Source organism: Pollachius pollachius, assembly GCF_949987615.1.
Source record: "Pollachius pollachius genome assembly, chromosome: 3".
Classification (NCBI taxonomy): domain Eukaryota; kingdom Metazoa; phylum Chordata; class Actinopteri; order Gadiformes; family Gadidae; genus Pollachius; species Pollachius pollachius.
This window is the reverse complement of record NC_136936.1, coordinates 25,643,080-25,658,450: the sequence shown is the minus strand read 5'-3', so window position 1 is coordinate 25,658,450 and position 15,371 is coordinate 25,643,080. Positions and strand designations below refer to the sequence as shown.

The 15,371-nt window shown below is 46.2% G+C and overlaps 1 protein-coding gene across 1 annotated transcript; it reads right to left on the bottom strand.

Annotated features, from left to right (window-relative positions):
• Window positions 1–9,577: 9,577 nt before the first annotated feature.
• ap1s3a (adaptor related protein complex 1 subunit sigma 3a) lies at window positions 9,578–13,311 on the bottom strand (the record flags this gene model as incomplete). Its single annotated transcript, XM_079732559.1, has 4 exons — window positions 9,578–9,613; window positions 9,731–9,868; window positions 11,727–11,835; window positions 13,133–13,311. The coding sequence occupies 4 exons, from the start codon at window positions 13,309–13,311 to the stop codon at window positions 9,578–9,580; spliced, it is 462 nt and encodes a 153-aa protein (XP_079588685.1).
• Window positions 13,312–15,371: the final 2,060 nt, after the last annotated feature.

Below are 15,371 nucleotides of genomic sequence, written 5' to 3'. Positions count from 1 at the left end.
CCCCGGTAGTGGGGTAGGTTGTAACAAAGGTATACTTTGTATTTGTCAAAATATCACAAATTCCGTGATATAGTTAAGGAGATTTAAATGGTTGCCACTTCTAGTAGACAAATTTGGGTACTTTGCCTAAAAGGTCCAGAATTGTAGCTTTAAAAAAGATTGTAGTTTTAGGTGCTGAAGTAAAATGTGTTACAACCATACCCGGTCTCCCCTACATATAAGTCCAGACCAACCCAACGGTTGTGCATGAGAGACATACGGACGTACACTTACCACTTTTGTAAATGCCATAGGCTATTATGTCATTTAAGCACATAAGCTGCATTACCCCCACATAGCCACAAGGGAGCAGCATCAAACATATAAGCTGTAATTACTACACATAGCCACAAGGGGAGCAGGACCAAACATACAAGCTGTAATAACTACTCCAGCCACAGATGGCAGCATCTTTAGACATGAGGAAGCCGGAGCCATACGTCACACAGGCCACGCCTACTTGATACAAACGCAGAGCGGGAATCAGATGAGGTCAGCCCCGTTGCTAGTAGATAGGTCAGCCGTGTGTCGCTCCGCATGCGTGTTAAATACAATTCCCCTCCTTATGCTTCCTAGCTACCATACCGAAATACTTTAACAAATAAAGTGAGTTAAAGCGATCCGATTTAGACTACTTTCTTCAAGAACACGACATTATATAGGTAGAATGTAGGCCTATACGGTAGGCCTACATTCGGATTGCATGATAGGAATAGATTTATTCTGATTAAAAATCTAATCAGATCAGAATTGTCCATGCGGCTACTGTCAGTAGTCACTTTTCCATCTAAAAGGTGAAGCGAATCTTTAGAAAGTTCGCAAAAAAGAAATTCGAATTAGGTGCGTTTCCATCAAGTGGTTGGAGCGGAAAACTACATACATTCCAGGGCTTGTATCCTTTTAATAACAGCCTCTCTTAGGGCCTGATATAGAGTGGAATTGCGTTGTTTTCCATCTAAAATAGCTGTAATGTTTTTTTTCTTCGATGAGAGCAAGGAAAGTTTTACCTCTTCAGCGGTCCACACGTATTATTATTCACTTTAGCCATCTGTTCCATGGACGTATTCAAAGGATACATTGTACATATTTATAATTCGAAATTCCTCGCAGCCTTTATACCACATACTCCAGGGTCTATAGCATATAACCGCGTTGTCTGATTACAGTTTGATGCATTTTCCACAATGTACCAGCTCTCGTTTTGAAGGCTGAACAGACAATTTGACTGGAATTACTTAGGTGTCCATATATCAGGGATTAATGGACACGGTATAATTAAAGAAAATTCAAACATAGACATCCTATATCATATATGATATAGGATGTCTATGTAACAAACGCTTAAAAATCTATATTTTGACGCGACAAGTTGATGTCGGCAGGGTTGCTATGGCCGGTCGTTATGCGGAAATCGGAAGGACGTTGTCAGTCCTGTGTGTTCAATGTTCGCTACGTTACAGCTGTTTCGAAAAGTGTGTTTGAATCTCCCATTTTGCGCATTTACTCTCTTTCGCATTTCTCAAAAACCACCTCAAGCGAGCGGATGAACTTGGGGGATGGAAACGCAGCTAATGTTGCAGTTCCATGCGCAACGGGGATTTCTAAAAGGTACAGTGGCGGCGACTAGCGTCAGGAGCTGAACCATCACTATGGTAGAGCTAAGAAGGTTCCTAACCTTACCGACGAACGACGTACAAAAGAGATTCGTAGCAAAGACCGTTATAGTGAACACGCGAAGAACTTAAAGAAGAGGTTACGAATGACGTAGTTAAGAAGGTTTCGGGAAACAGTTCGCATCCGTAGCCAATTGAGGCCAAATTAAACGGCATGTTTGAATTAAGGATGTTGTCTTGGCTGTTCTTTGTTTAGGCCGTGGGTACAGCAAGGCGAGGTCAGCTCAACTCGCTTCCAATAATTTCAAAAACTCGCAACTTCAAAAAAATATTGTATTTATTTTACTAATCAAAAATGAAGAATACTGTCTTCTAAATGAAGTAAATTATACTAGGAAACGAATAAACCATTATAAGAAACGAGTGAACGTAATAAGTGGTCGAAAGACTTTTTTTTCAACCACCGCCTCTTTCCCTTCACCTGACAAACAAACACTGGCCGGGCCGTGCGCAAAGCCCGCACACAGACCCCTACAGATAACTAAAAGCAAAGCAGTCTCAGCATGAACAGTATTATATAATAAGCTAAATAAAGTATTTAAAATTTAGCTTTAATTTTAAATGTCTATTTTTCTATATATATTTTTAAATCAGTGTAGGCTATGCTATGTTCGCCTATTGTTAAATAAATGTTTAGGCCTACTAGAAGGATTTCAGCACGTTCTTTCTGGACAGCGCCGTTTACGAACAACGTAAGGAGTATTTCCTAAGAAGAATCTTAAGAGACCATTCGGGAACCACGCCTATAGAGGTAAACAACTTTGATAAGTCTTCGTAGCGCGCTAAGAGAGAACGTTATCGGGAAACCGGGCCCAGTTCTCTTTCTCTGGAAGTCTCTCCCCATTGTTCCTACCAGGCCAGAGACAACCAGGTAGGAGGAGTCAGGCAAGATGCAGACAACAAAAAGAGGCCAGGAGGGGAGGAGGAGGGAGAGGAGGAGGGCAGGAGAAGAGGAGGAGGGGAGGAGGAGGGTAGGAGAGAAGAGGGGAGAGGTGAGAAAAGGCTAGAGAAAGATGACGATGGAGGATCTATTTTAAGGGATCAAAAAAAACAAATTTCATAATCTCTCATATAATAAAGCACACAGTAAAGCCAATCCCTCCCATGTCTTCTTGAAGCCAATGCTCATAGTTTATTGCTTTCTTATTCCTGGGTTCAGACCAAACGAGATGCTCTATTCTGTGCAGTCAATGTGCATAAGAATCTCAAAAGAGAATACTAAGAAAACAAGCTGTTGGCAGAGATGAATACATGAGTATCGGTAGAAGCAGTAGAGTTGCTTTATTTTTCTTTCTTAATCATAGACAACCTCGTGCCTGCATGGCCATGAAAACAAATTTGAACGTTTCATCAAATAAACCAGAGTGTGTGAAGGCCCAGGTCTGATTGTAACATTTCACAGTCAGTAATTCTCTCACATTTGGGTCCCAGCATTTTTAGAAAGTCAAGATTCAAAAAATAATTCCTAGGACCATTGTTCATCAGGTCTATCCAACGTTGTAGTAGGTCCAGAGACAGTATTTAGGTTTGCATAGCCCTCAGGAAGGTTGTAAGTGAGTAAATACTGGTCAGTAAGTAATGAAGTAACTGTACTCAGCACTGAACCAGTTGAAGACAGACACTTGTTGCTATATCCAGGCCATCCTAAAGCTCATCCAGGCTTATCGCTAACTGCCTGTTGAGTTATGTGAAGAAGAATTCAACGTGATCTCTACCTAAACTACAGAATAGGTTGTTTATGTAGGTCGTCCAAAACGACTGTATGAACAGCCCCGCTTGGACTGTGCTAGAAACAGTCAGCCAAAACAAAATGGAAGACAATCGTTATATTCAGATTGGAAAAAGCAACATTTTAACATAGTTTCAGCATTAAAATGTTATTTTATAACATTTCTAGCAATAATCGTTACATTTATTTCATAATCTTCTGTCAGGGAATGTATATAATGTGTAGTTTGTTAGTGAATGCAACGCTTCCTATTGTTGCCATGGTGAATCATATAGATGGCTACTCCATGAACCTAGGAAGTTTTATGTTGTTTGAGTCAACGTCTTTGCGTTGTGTTACATTAGTCACCTAAGCTGCTATGTGTTCTTTTATGTAACTGATGATGTGATGTCAATAAAAAGCTAGATCTTTATTCCTCTTCTTTGGGATGGACCAGGAAGACGTGTTTCTGTGGATCAGAAGAGCTTGATGTTCGCTTTGCTTCCTCCGTCTGCGTCTTCTAGTCCGGGTGGGGGTCAGCAGAGAGGGGGCCTTCCAGAGACTCTGGGTTCTCACACAGCCATCCCACTCCCTATTTCCAATGACTTCATAACCATTTATTGCAAGGCCTCATATTTTCGACGTCTATCAACGGTGCATTTGACAATGCTTTGTGAACCACTGCAGGGCCAAAGCCCCCACATTGGATATCTTATGTCCTCTTTCACGTATCAAGAGACCCCAGGTCTCTAGCTCACGCTCAGGTGTCTTCGACTTCTGTCACCTAATGACATCACTTCCTGTACAGCTAGAATTATAGCATTCCATTATTGGTATTGTTTTTTCGGGCCGAAGCAAAGAGAAGATAAACTTCCGGGTTGCACCACCAAAACACGTGGTTCCGGTCCGTCCCAGAGAAGCAGACATGCCACCCCTGGGTCTATGAAATACTCCTGAGCAAGGACGGATTAACATGACCACGGGCCCTGGACACAAACCAGCCATGGACCCCTACCAACACGCAAATACACGCACTAGCAAACCAAATTTGGTCGCATATTATAACTTAATCCACAATCACACACATTATAATGCAGCGCACAGCCAGGAGAGAGAGAGAGAGATTATCTAACCCGGCGGCTGCGGGCATGCTGCCAGACGCTCGTCTTAACGGCAGAACATGGAATCTGTCAGGTTAATATCATGACTTTAAAAGCACGTAATGACTTCCTTTAACGAATTAACGAGTTAAAAAATGGACAGTATATGTTGTACCAGAGCAGTATCTTTAGTGTATTTTTCTTTCTTTCGTTTACGCTATGCAGACCCGCTTAGCACACGTTTCTCCATTTTCACTGTGAAATTGACCGTTGACCAAGCACTACGACATTGACGTCACGTCCCGTTATTTTTTTTTTAAATGATGTTTTTATTTTGCAAATCAAAAACATTCAAAACTTTTTATGACCAAAGTCTTGCCCCCCCCCCCCCCCCCCCCCCCCCCCCCCCGAGGAGTACACGGCGTATAGATATTGATACAAATCACATACGACTGAGCGGCTGAGGGGGTAGCAGTATCCATATGAATCACCATGGCAACGGTAGAAAACGTTGCATTCAGTAACAAACTAAACATCATACTGAGATTATAAGGCTTGTCATCCATTTTTTGGGGGCAGACAGAACCTTGACCTTCATGATGTATTGCTGTTTCTAGAACAGTCCATAGGGGCTAAAACGTTTATACGTTAGTTGTGGACAACCTATGCAAACAAGCTATTCGGTGGTTTATGTGGGAGGAGGACGGGGGACACAGAGTGAAGAGAGAGTGGTGCCTGGCATGGAGAGGGGACGGGGCTGGGGGATGTGGAGCAGTAATTGGTTTCTGTTTACCAGTAAACCTTCCACATGCAAACCCACAAGCAATTAGGTAGAAAAGTCTCGTGTGTGTGCGTGCTTGCATTCACACCCGTGTGTGTGTGTGCGCGCGCGCGCGTATGTGTGTGCGCTGATGTGTTTGGGGACAGCGAGAGTTTGGAGTCGTGCGCATCTCGGCGCGTTGTGACGCACTCGTCAGACGGCTGCTCTTATAGCGCGTCCGTTCTTCGTGCTGAACCAGATCCCGCCAGAGGGAGGCTCAGCACCCGCCCGGCTCAAGACCACCACCACTACCAAGGTAAGGCAGAGCGTCTCTTTTCTCCTCTCCTCTATCAGCCTCAGCACCGTTGGAATGCTTTGTTCCAGAGGGATGGTGAAAGGCACGCTGAATAATGGCGATATTTTATATATGTATATATATATATATATTTTTTTTTATATATATATTATTGTCAATACAGTATATTATAGATTTGCCCTATTCTCGAAATAAATACAAGCAGAAAAATGGATATCGGGTTATCGACTAGGGGATATTCCGCAATTTATTAGTAATAGGCCGTATAAAATAGTTGACTGCATGTGTAAGTGGTGTGGTTTAGACATTGTGTTGAGGGGCTACATGAGGTTTTACATGAGGGGATGTAAGGGCTAAATGGCCATGGGAGTGTCTACGTTTCGCCAGGCATCAGCCCTGCCGGGTTTCCAAGACAACAGGGCTATGACTCACTCCGGGGAGCAGCAATTGAAGCACTAATGAGATCTGCAGGCAGGCCGAATGCCCATGCTGTCTGCTGAGAGCAGCCGTCACCAGATGCTGCGTATCAGCAACAGGCTGGGCGCTGATATGCCGACACAAATTGTGCTTCACCCCGCACACATGGATCCCATTCACAATATAGAAAGATCTGAGATACAATTCTTCTTACAAAACAGACAGTTTCCATTGGATAAGGATGGCGTGATGCCGCCACGTTGAGAGGGCTAACTGACGAGCACATAACCTAGAACAATAACCTCAACAATTCACTCACCTAGAACAATGAAGCAAGGTAATAACAGGAGTCAAATATTACAGAAGGGAAATCCTACCCTTTTTGGGTAACATTTTACCTCTAGGGTACATTAATGAACAATTAATGAACACGGTTAATGCAGTATAAGCATTCACTTACAAATAATTAGTACAATTAATTACAATTAACAGTTGATTAACAGTTAACTAATGCTCTAGTTATCATTGAATCATGGTTAAATCATGTTTACTAAAGGTATTTAATAGGGTGAGGGTAAGGGTTACCTTAACCCTACCCCCTATGCCTTTTATATGAACACTAATTGCTGCATTGACTAGTGTTAGTTAATAGTTGATTAGTGTACCCTTATTGTAAAGTGTTTTGATAGATAATGACCACCTAAACCTCCATCTTGACCGCTGCGTCTCTCTGTCCCCCCCAGGCGAGACTATGTCCTCCCGGCCCGCCTCCCCCGCCTCAGGGAGCTCTCTGCTCCTCCGCCTCGCCCCCCTCCTCCTGCCACTGCTCCTCAGCTCTCTGGACGGCACAGAGGGAGCCACGTTTAGGGACTACCGACTGAGGGGCAGCGAGCCCCCCAGGGAGCACCCCCACCGGGGCCCCGACCAGGACATGCTGAAAGCCCTGCGACACATCGAGAACCTCCGCCACCGGAGCGGCGGGCTGCCCCCCCTGCGGCTCCAGAAGCCCCCCCACGGGGCCCCGGAGTACGACAGGGGCCTGCTGGACAACACTCAGGCCCTCAGGGCCATGCTGACCCTGAGGGCCCTGGAGCAGGGCCCAAGCGGGGGGGAGGAAGAGGAGCGGCCGGGGTGGCAGAGGCAGGGGGGGGCAGAGGGCGAGGAAGAGGAGGAGTTGGAGGGGGAGGAGAACCAGGAGCAGGGGGACAAGACCCAGGAGTGGTTCCAGGCGGTGCTGCGCGCCCTTGAGCGTACAGGGCCCGCCAACACGGCCCACCAGCCGGCATGGAGCCGAAGCCCGGAGCTCAGGCTGGGCGAAAGGGCTGCCGCGTCGCACGAAGCCACACGCATGATGTTTGAGGAGGAGGACGGTGAGAAGGGAAAAGAGGAGGAGGTGACACACGAAGAGCAGGAGGCCGCCGCTGAGGAGGGGGAAGGTGGCAAGCGAGGCAGCCCCCTCCCCCTCGAGGGCGTGGGGGAGTACACGCCGCAGAAGCTGGCCACGCTGCAGTCCATCTTTGACGAGGTGGAGAGGCTGGCCACTGGGGGGAAGGAGGAGGAGGAGGGGGTCGGGGAGGAAGGCCAACAGAAGGAGAAGCTCAACATGAGGAGTCTGGCGTACGACGAGGTGGCCAGAGGGCTGGTCAAATGGGCTCCTCTAAGGCGGGGGGGGGAGGAGGAGGTGGAGGGAGCCGAGGAAGAGGAGCGGGGCAGCAAACCCCAGGCCGACCAGGTCCTGGACTACGGCGATGACGGAGAGGACGAAGACCACGGGGTGGAGGAGCAGGATGGAGAAGATCTCTCGGCTAGAAGGTCCATCAACCCCCACCCTACAGAAGACGCAGAGGACATGGCCAACCTGGTGGACTACTACCTTCTGAAGGTGCTGGAGAAAACTGAGGAGGAGGATAAAAGAGAAATAGAGGAGGAGGAGCAGAAAGCTTCTCCTCAGTTCCAGTACTGGGACAACAGAAGCCCACAACAGGACATGCACCAGCTCCTCCGACTCTCCCAGAAGTACCAGATACCCCCTGAGGAGCTGCTGGCCCTGTTCCAGGCCAAGGACAGGAGCAGGCCGAGGAGCCACACCACGCCGCCTCAGAGCAGCGGGCTGGCCAGGTGGCACAACAGAGTCAGCCAGAAACAGCCCAGCCTCGGATCCAAGCAGAACAACAAGTACCGCACACCCGAACGGCAAAGCAGTAACAAGGCGAAAGACGCGAGGACACTGGAGATCCTGAGCCTCCTGGGGTTAGGGAGCGCAGGGGGCCCAGGGCCCCTAAAGAGGCCCCCGCCGTACCAAGTCTCACAGCCACACTTTCAGCCCCAGCCGAGGAGGCAGGAGAAGTACACTCCGGCACAGAGCCCTGGAGCACCCAACAAACTAAAGGAGAACTACGACGACAATGTAGGCGAGGACGAACTGGCGGCGTACATGGCAGCAAAGATCCTGGAACAATATCCCACTGCGCCTATGTACAACAAAAAGATGGGCCAGAAACGATCCGCACTGGGGTCGGTGTGGCCAGATGAGGACGAGGAGCAGGGAGGGCTGGGCTTCTTGGAGCAGGCCATGCAGGACTACTTTGATCAGATGGACTCAGACAGAGCAGCACAGCAGCAGCAGAAAAGACAGTCGGAGAGGGAGGGCCCGGCCGTGGTGGCCCAGACACACGGCCCGGACAACGACGTGCTCATGAAGATGATGACCCTCCTGACCCCCGAGGGCCAGGCCAGCCAGGAGAAATGATCCCCCGCAGGGCCAGGGAATGCTCACTGGGGGCACTGTATATACACACACATTATATATTGTTTTGTTGTAGAGGGATTCAAAAAAAATGTATTTTGAAAATAAATATGTATAGAACAATGCAATCAAATATTTGGTTAATTCCGTGAAGTACCTGCCTCAATTGGTCCTATCTAAGCAGAGGTGGTGATGGTGTATTTTGTATTTGTGAGTAGGTTCGGTAGTTGATGTCATTCTATCGATCCATTGTTTAGCAAAACTTGAACCACTAAACCTATAGCCTACACCAGACTCACCATCCTTGCATTTCAAAGCAGAATCAGTGCTTGATTTCTCCCTTGTTTTTGGTTAATTAATTCCTATAGGTGTGGTCAAATGTGACGTACATTGGGTAAATAAAGCATTGACTTTATTTTTTAACAACACTTATTGTGTAGTGTTTACTTATTTGTTGTCACGTTATTTTGATTAAACTAGCTTTACCCCAAGGCAATTTAGCAATATGAACCAATGGAAACCAATTGAAATGAAACACATTGTAACGATAGTTTTCATGTTTAGTTAGCAATTAAGTTTTGCTTTGGCCTTGGTACATATGAACATATTGAAACAGCTCTTCATTAATACTAAACACAAGTATTTGATTCAAAGGGAAAATTAATTTAGAATTTAGAAAGGCACCGTCAGCATATTTGTCCTTCAAATACATTACAATACAACATTTGAAAGATGACCAAATGCTCATCATAACATCATCAACCTTCCTGGGCAGGTTTTGACAGGTATAAAAGGAATCTTCACACTTCCAACACAACTCAGTAGGTTGGTTTGCTCATGTACTCTTCCAATGTCTGTGAAGAAAGCAGAATGATGACTTCTTGAAGCATTTTCGATATCAGAGTTATACCCTGTGTACTAGTCTTACTATTAATACACACTAAATTCCTAATACACACAATTCACTGCACCTCTTGAAGTACATCTGCATCCTCAATTGCTACTCCAATATCTATTTTGGAGGTTTCAAGAACTTCTCCTCCCATCAGGAACTCATCCAGGATGTAATAGGCCTTCTCAAAGTTAAAGATGAGGTCCAGTTCACAGACCTGATGGAAGCCACAACACAATTAAACAGAGAGAACCTCACAAAAGCATGTGCAAAATAAGGTTAATGTTTCAGAAGAATAAGAAGCACAGGCAGGAACCAACACACAGAGGGAGCCAACACACAGGAGGAACCAAGACACAGGAGCCAATACACAGAGGGAACCACCACACAGAGGGAACCAACACACAGAGGGAGCCAACACACAGAGGGAGCCAACACACAGGACGAACCAACACACACAGGAACCAACACACAGAGGGAACCAACACACAGAGGGAACCAACACACAGAGGGAGCCAACACACAGGACGAACCAACACACACAGGAACCAACACACAGAGGGAACCAACACACAGAGGGAACCAACACACAGAGGGAGCCAACATGCTGAGGGAACCAACCCACGGAGGGAACCAACAGATGGAGGAAACCAACACACAGGAGGAACCGACACAATGAGGGAACCAACACACAGGAAGCAACACAAAGGAGGAACCCACATACAGAGGGAGCCAACACACAGAGGGAACCAACACACAGGAGGAACAAACACACAGAAGGAGCCTACACACAGGGGAACCAACACACAGAAGGGAACCAACACACAGAGGGAACCAACACACAGAGGGAACCGACACATGGCGGGAACCATCACACAGGAGGAACCAACACACAAAGGAACCAACACACAAAGGGAACCAACACACAGAGGGAACCAACACACAAAGGAACCAACACACAGGGAACCAACACACAGGAGGAACCAACACACAGAGGGAGCCACAGGAACCAACACACAGGAACCAACACACAGGAGGAACCAACACACAGAGCGAGCCAACACACAGAGGGAACCAACACACAGAAACCAACACACAGAGGAACCAACACACAGAGGGAACCAACACACAGGAACCAACACACAGGAGGAACCAACACACAGAGGGCGCCAACACACAGAGGGAACCAACACACAGGAGGAACAAAAACACAAAATGGAACCAACACACAGAGGGAGCCAACACACAGAGGGAGCAAACACACAGAGGGAACCGACACATGGAGGGAACCAACACACAGGAGGAACCAACACACAAAGGGAACCAACACACAGAGGGAACCAATACATACAGGGAACCAACACACACCGGAGGAACCAACACACAGAGGGAACCAACACAGAGAGGGAACCAACACACAAAGGGAAGCAACACACAGGAGGAACCAACACACAGAGTGAATCAACACACAGGAGGAACCAACACACAGAATGAATCAACACACAGGAGGAACCAACACAAAAAGACCAACACACAGGAGAAACCAACATAGAGGAACCAACACACAGAGGGAACCAACACACAGAGGAACCAACACAAAGAGGGAAACAACACAGAGGGAACCAACACACAGAGGTAAATAACACACAGGGGGAAACAACACACAGCAACCAACACACAGAGGGAACCAACACACAGGAACCAACACACAGAGGGAACCAACACACAGGAACCAATACACAGAGGGAACCAACACACAGGAACCAACACACAGAGGAAACCAACACACAGAGGGAACCAACACACAGGAGGAACCAACACACAGAGGGAACCAACACACAGAGAGAATCAACACACAGAGTGAATCAACACACAGGAGAAACCAACACACAAGAACCAACACACAGGAGAAACCAACACACAGGAACCAACACAGAGGGGAACAAACACACAGGAGGAACCAGGAGGATGAGTAATGAGGCTATGGGGACAGGAGGGAGCAGTCTGAAGGGGATCCTGACACCATCAGACAGAACGTGTTAGAGTCTGATGTGGCTGAACAAACAGGCTCTTACATTGCCAAAGTATTTATCCAGCATCTCCACGTATCGGTGCAGTACCTCCAGGGTGAGCAGCTCATTGTCCTCTGCCTCCATCCCAACACAGAAGTACAGACTGGCATACCTGGGAGGAGGGGAAGCACTGAGACATTCTACATCCTACCATCGTCCACTATGTGGTCAAAGAATGAGGTAACACATTGACAAGGGTACACAACCATTCATTAACATTATTCAATGCATTAACTAATAGTTAATCAACAGTTAACTAATGTGTCTAGTAATCATTTACTAATGGTGTTCATGTTAATGAAGACGACCTATATATACCTATATATACACCCTAACACTATAATGCTATATAATCATGCTTATTAATGCATTAACTAATGTTGACTTATGGTTAATTAATGTACCCTTATGTGTAAAGTGTTACCAAAACATGTTTAGTCAGAACATGTAAATGTATATGTAATATGCATTACCATGTACTTATGTGAGCACATAATAATGCAAATGTACTTTGAACATATTCAAATTAAACCGCATATAAATTACATGCATTTATTTTTCCTCTTTGAATCATTTACTTCTTGATGAACTATCTGTATCCATTGTGATTTACAATATTTTTGGAAAATAATGTAGATAATGTTGAGCTGTTGGGGACCTGGCTGCTATGACTGGCCCTGGGAGCTTTATACAGCTCTCTGTTTGGGTGTTAGCTCTCCCTGCCTATCTAGACCTTTACCCTGTAGCCCTCATAAAACCATTGGGAATAGTCAGTGTGTGTATGTGTGTGTGTGTGTGTGTGTGTGTGTGTGTGTCTGTGTGTGTGTGTGTGTGTGTGTGTGTGTGTGTGACTGTGTGAATGAAGTGTTTAGTTTATAGTGTGCTATTGTGGCCAAACCTGACCGCCAAGCATTGGACTAGATCAAGGTAGTTAACCATTAGGTATTATTATTATCTCAGGTTAGAATTAACTTGAGATAAAACATGCAACCTACACAGCTACTCATTTCTAGACAATGGATGGATATGCAAAACAATTCAAACATTTCCAGTTAAACTGAGCCTTCCCAAAATAACCAAACTAAGAATAGGAAGAATGGTCCTATACCCACCTTTATCTTTAACTTATCACATGACGGGAGCATCCTATAGCCATCTTTGTCTTTAACTGATCACATGACGGGAGCGTCCTATAGCCACCTTTATCTTTAACTGATCACATGACGGAGGCGTCCTATAGCCACCTTTATCTTTAACTGATCACATGAAGGGGAGCGTTCTATAGCCACCTTTATCTTTAACTGATCACATGACTGATGCTGACCTTTATCTCTAATGGACTGGTAACATGACGGTAGCGTCCTATAGCCTTTAATCTTAACTGGTCAAATGACGGGGTGCTTCCTCACCTTTTGTAGACGATCTTCAGGTCCCTCCACTGGAGGAAGTTGCAGGAGCGCGGAGGCCGGCCCACCACCATCATGGTCATGTCCCGGATCACCTTCCTCTTGAACCGCTCGCTCACCGGCGTGAACCACTTCTGGAGCCGCAGCCTGGACTGCCGGTTGAACAGCAGCAGGAAATGCATCTGGGGAGGGCGCAGATTAAAGCATGGTGACCTCTGAAGGAGTGACTGGGATTAGGGGAACACAGCTGCTGGCGCTGAAGGGATGAGAAGGTATCTATCTTCATTTCATTGTGTTCAGCAGTTCTCTAGCAGAGCCATGCAGGACACTGGACTTTATGGAATCAGATGGAAACTAATTTCTCCACATGCTCCACTAACCCCGCCCCTTTTGATTTACCTCAGAAACACATCCAATAGCCTTTCCATATTTAAGACCCAGTCTTCAGCAGAACAGCCGACCTAGTCACCAGAGATCTCCCTTCATGATGAAGTTGTGTTCTTTGAAGTAGTACATCCTCATCCTCATTCTCAGTCTCATCCGCTTATCTGGGGTCTGTCGCGGGGGCAGCAGCTCAAGCAGGTGTCCCCCAGACTTCCCATTCCCGAGCCACATTGACGGGGGGATTCCAATGAGTTCCCAGGCCAGAGTTGAGATATAATCTCTCCACCTAGTCCTAGGTCTTCCCCGAGGTCTCCTCCCCACTGGTCGTGCCTGGAACACCTCCCAAGGGAGGCGGCCAGTGGGCATCCTTACCAGAGGCCCGAACCCCCTCAACTGACTCCTTTCTAAGCAGAGGAGCAGCGGCTCTAATCCGAGTTTCTCACGGATGGCTGAGCTCTCACCCTATCCCTAAGGGAGACGCCAGCCACCCTGAGAAAACCCATCTTGGACGCTTGTACCCGCAATCTCGTCCTTTCTGTCATCACCCATCCCTCATGACCATACGTGAGGATAGGAACGAAGATCAACCGGTAGATCGAGAGTTTTGCCTTGCGGCTCAGCTCTCTCTCTTGGTCACAACGGTGTGGTAAAGCGAACACAATACCGCCCCCACTGCTCAGGCTGATGATCCCATCAAGACCACATCATCCGCAAAAAGCAGTGATGAGATCCTCTGGCCATCAAACTGCAACCCCTCCCCACCACGACTACGCCTCGTTATCCTGTTCACACGTTCTGTTCTATAAGAAAATTTACGAATACACAAACAGTGTATTATTAACATTATTGATATACAAGAAAGGTGTATTACTATGTGTTATTTGCTATATCTGCGGGGTTGGAGGGAGTGTTCAGACATTGTAGTTCACAAGTGATACAGATATCTGGGAACACCTGGCCTAAGAAAACAAGTGCACTCAGAGCTTAAGCTAAGTTAACGTATTTGCTATCCCTCCACCCTGGGAGAGGCTCGGGGGAGAGAGTGTGTCAAAAGGCTCTAGTGCCATGGGCCCCATAAAAACAATTAGTAGCTCTGAGACACCAGCCCACAGTCTACTCTGGCTGTCCAGAGGGGTGGAAATGGATGGGATTCATTAACAGCACAGGAATACACTCCACCAAGTGGGAAAGCTTGAGATCATGTATAAATAAGACTCTCATTAAAGTCATGGTGCCTGAATTGTTTGTCTAACAAAAAGTGCTTTTAGCCAAATGATTCAGTTGAGAGTTGAAGGACCTGGGTTCTGTGAACTAGCTGTCTCTCAATCCATAATTAATAATTCATAAACCTAACAGGGGTCTAGCAAAGTGCAGAGTCGATGCTGAATGATATGTATAGTCATATGTAGGCCTATGACTGTTTGAAAAACTAAGAAAGAACATTGGAAAGACTTTCTGGGTGCATACTAATCGACTACAGGAGGCTAAGACATTCATGAAGGGAGTGACAGCGGTCCACATGTGGTTAATATATAGCTGAAATGAGGTTATAATGCCCGCAGGTATGTGTATCTATGTATAGGTTACTCAGACAAGCATGTGCATACAACTGAAGCTGTATCCATATTCTTTCACATGGAGCTTCTCTGCAGGCCTATTGGGACCGCTTAACAAACGAGACTCTCGGGACTTGAAAATGGAAATGACTCTGCCCTTGAGCATCTGTCAACACCAGATATTTGAACAATGAAATGTAGGCATTGGCTAAATTATGTTTGTCTGGTAGGTAGGCTATACATGTTTACTTCCTACATCAAATACTTTATGTTAAGTTATAAAAAAAAAACAAGGAAAAGAA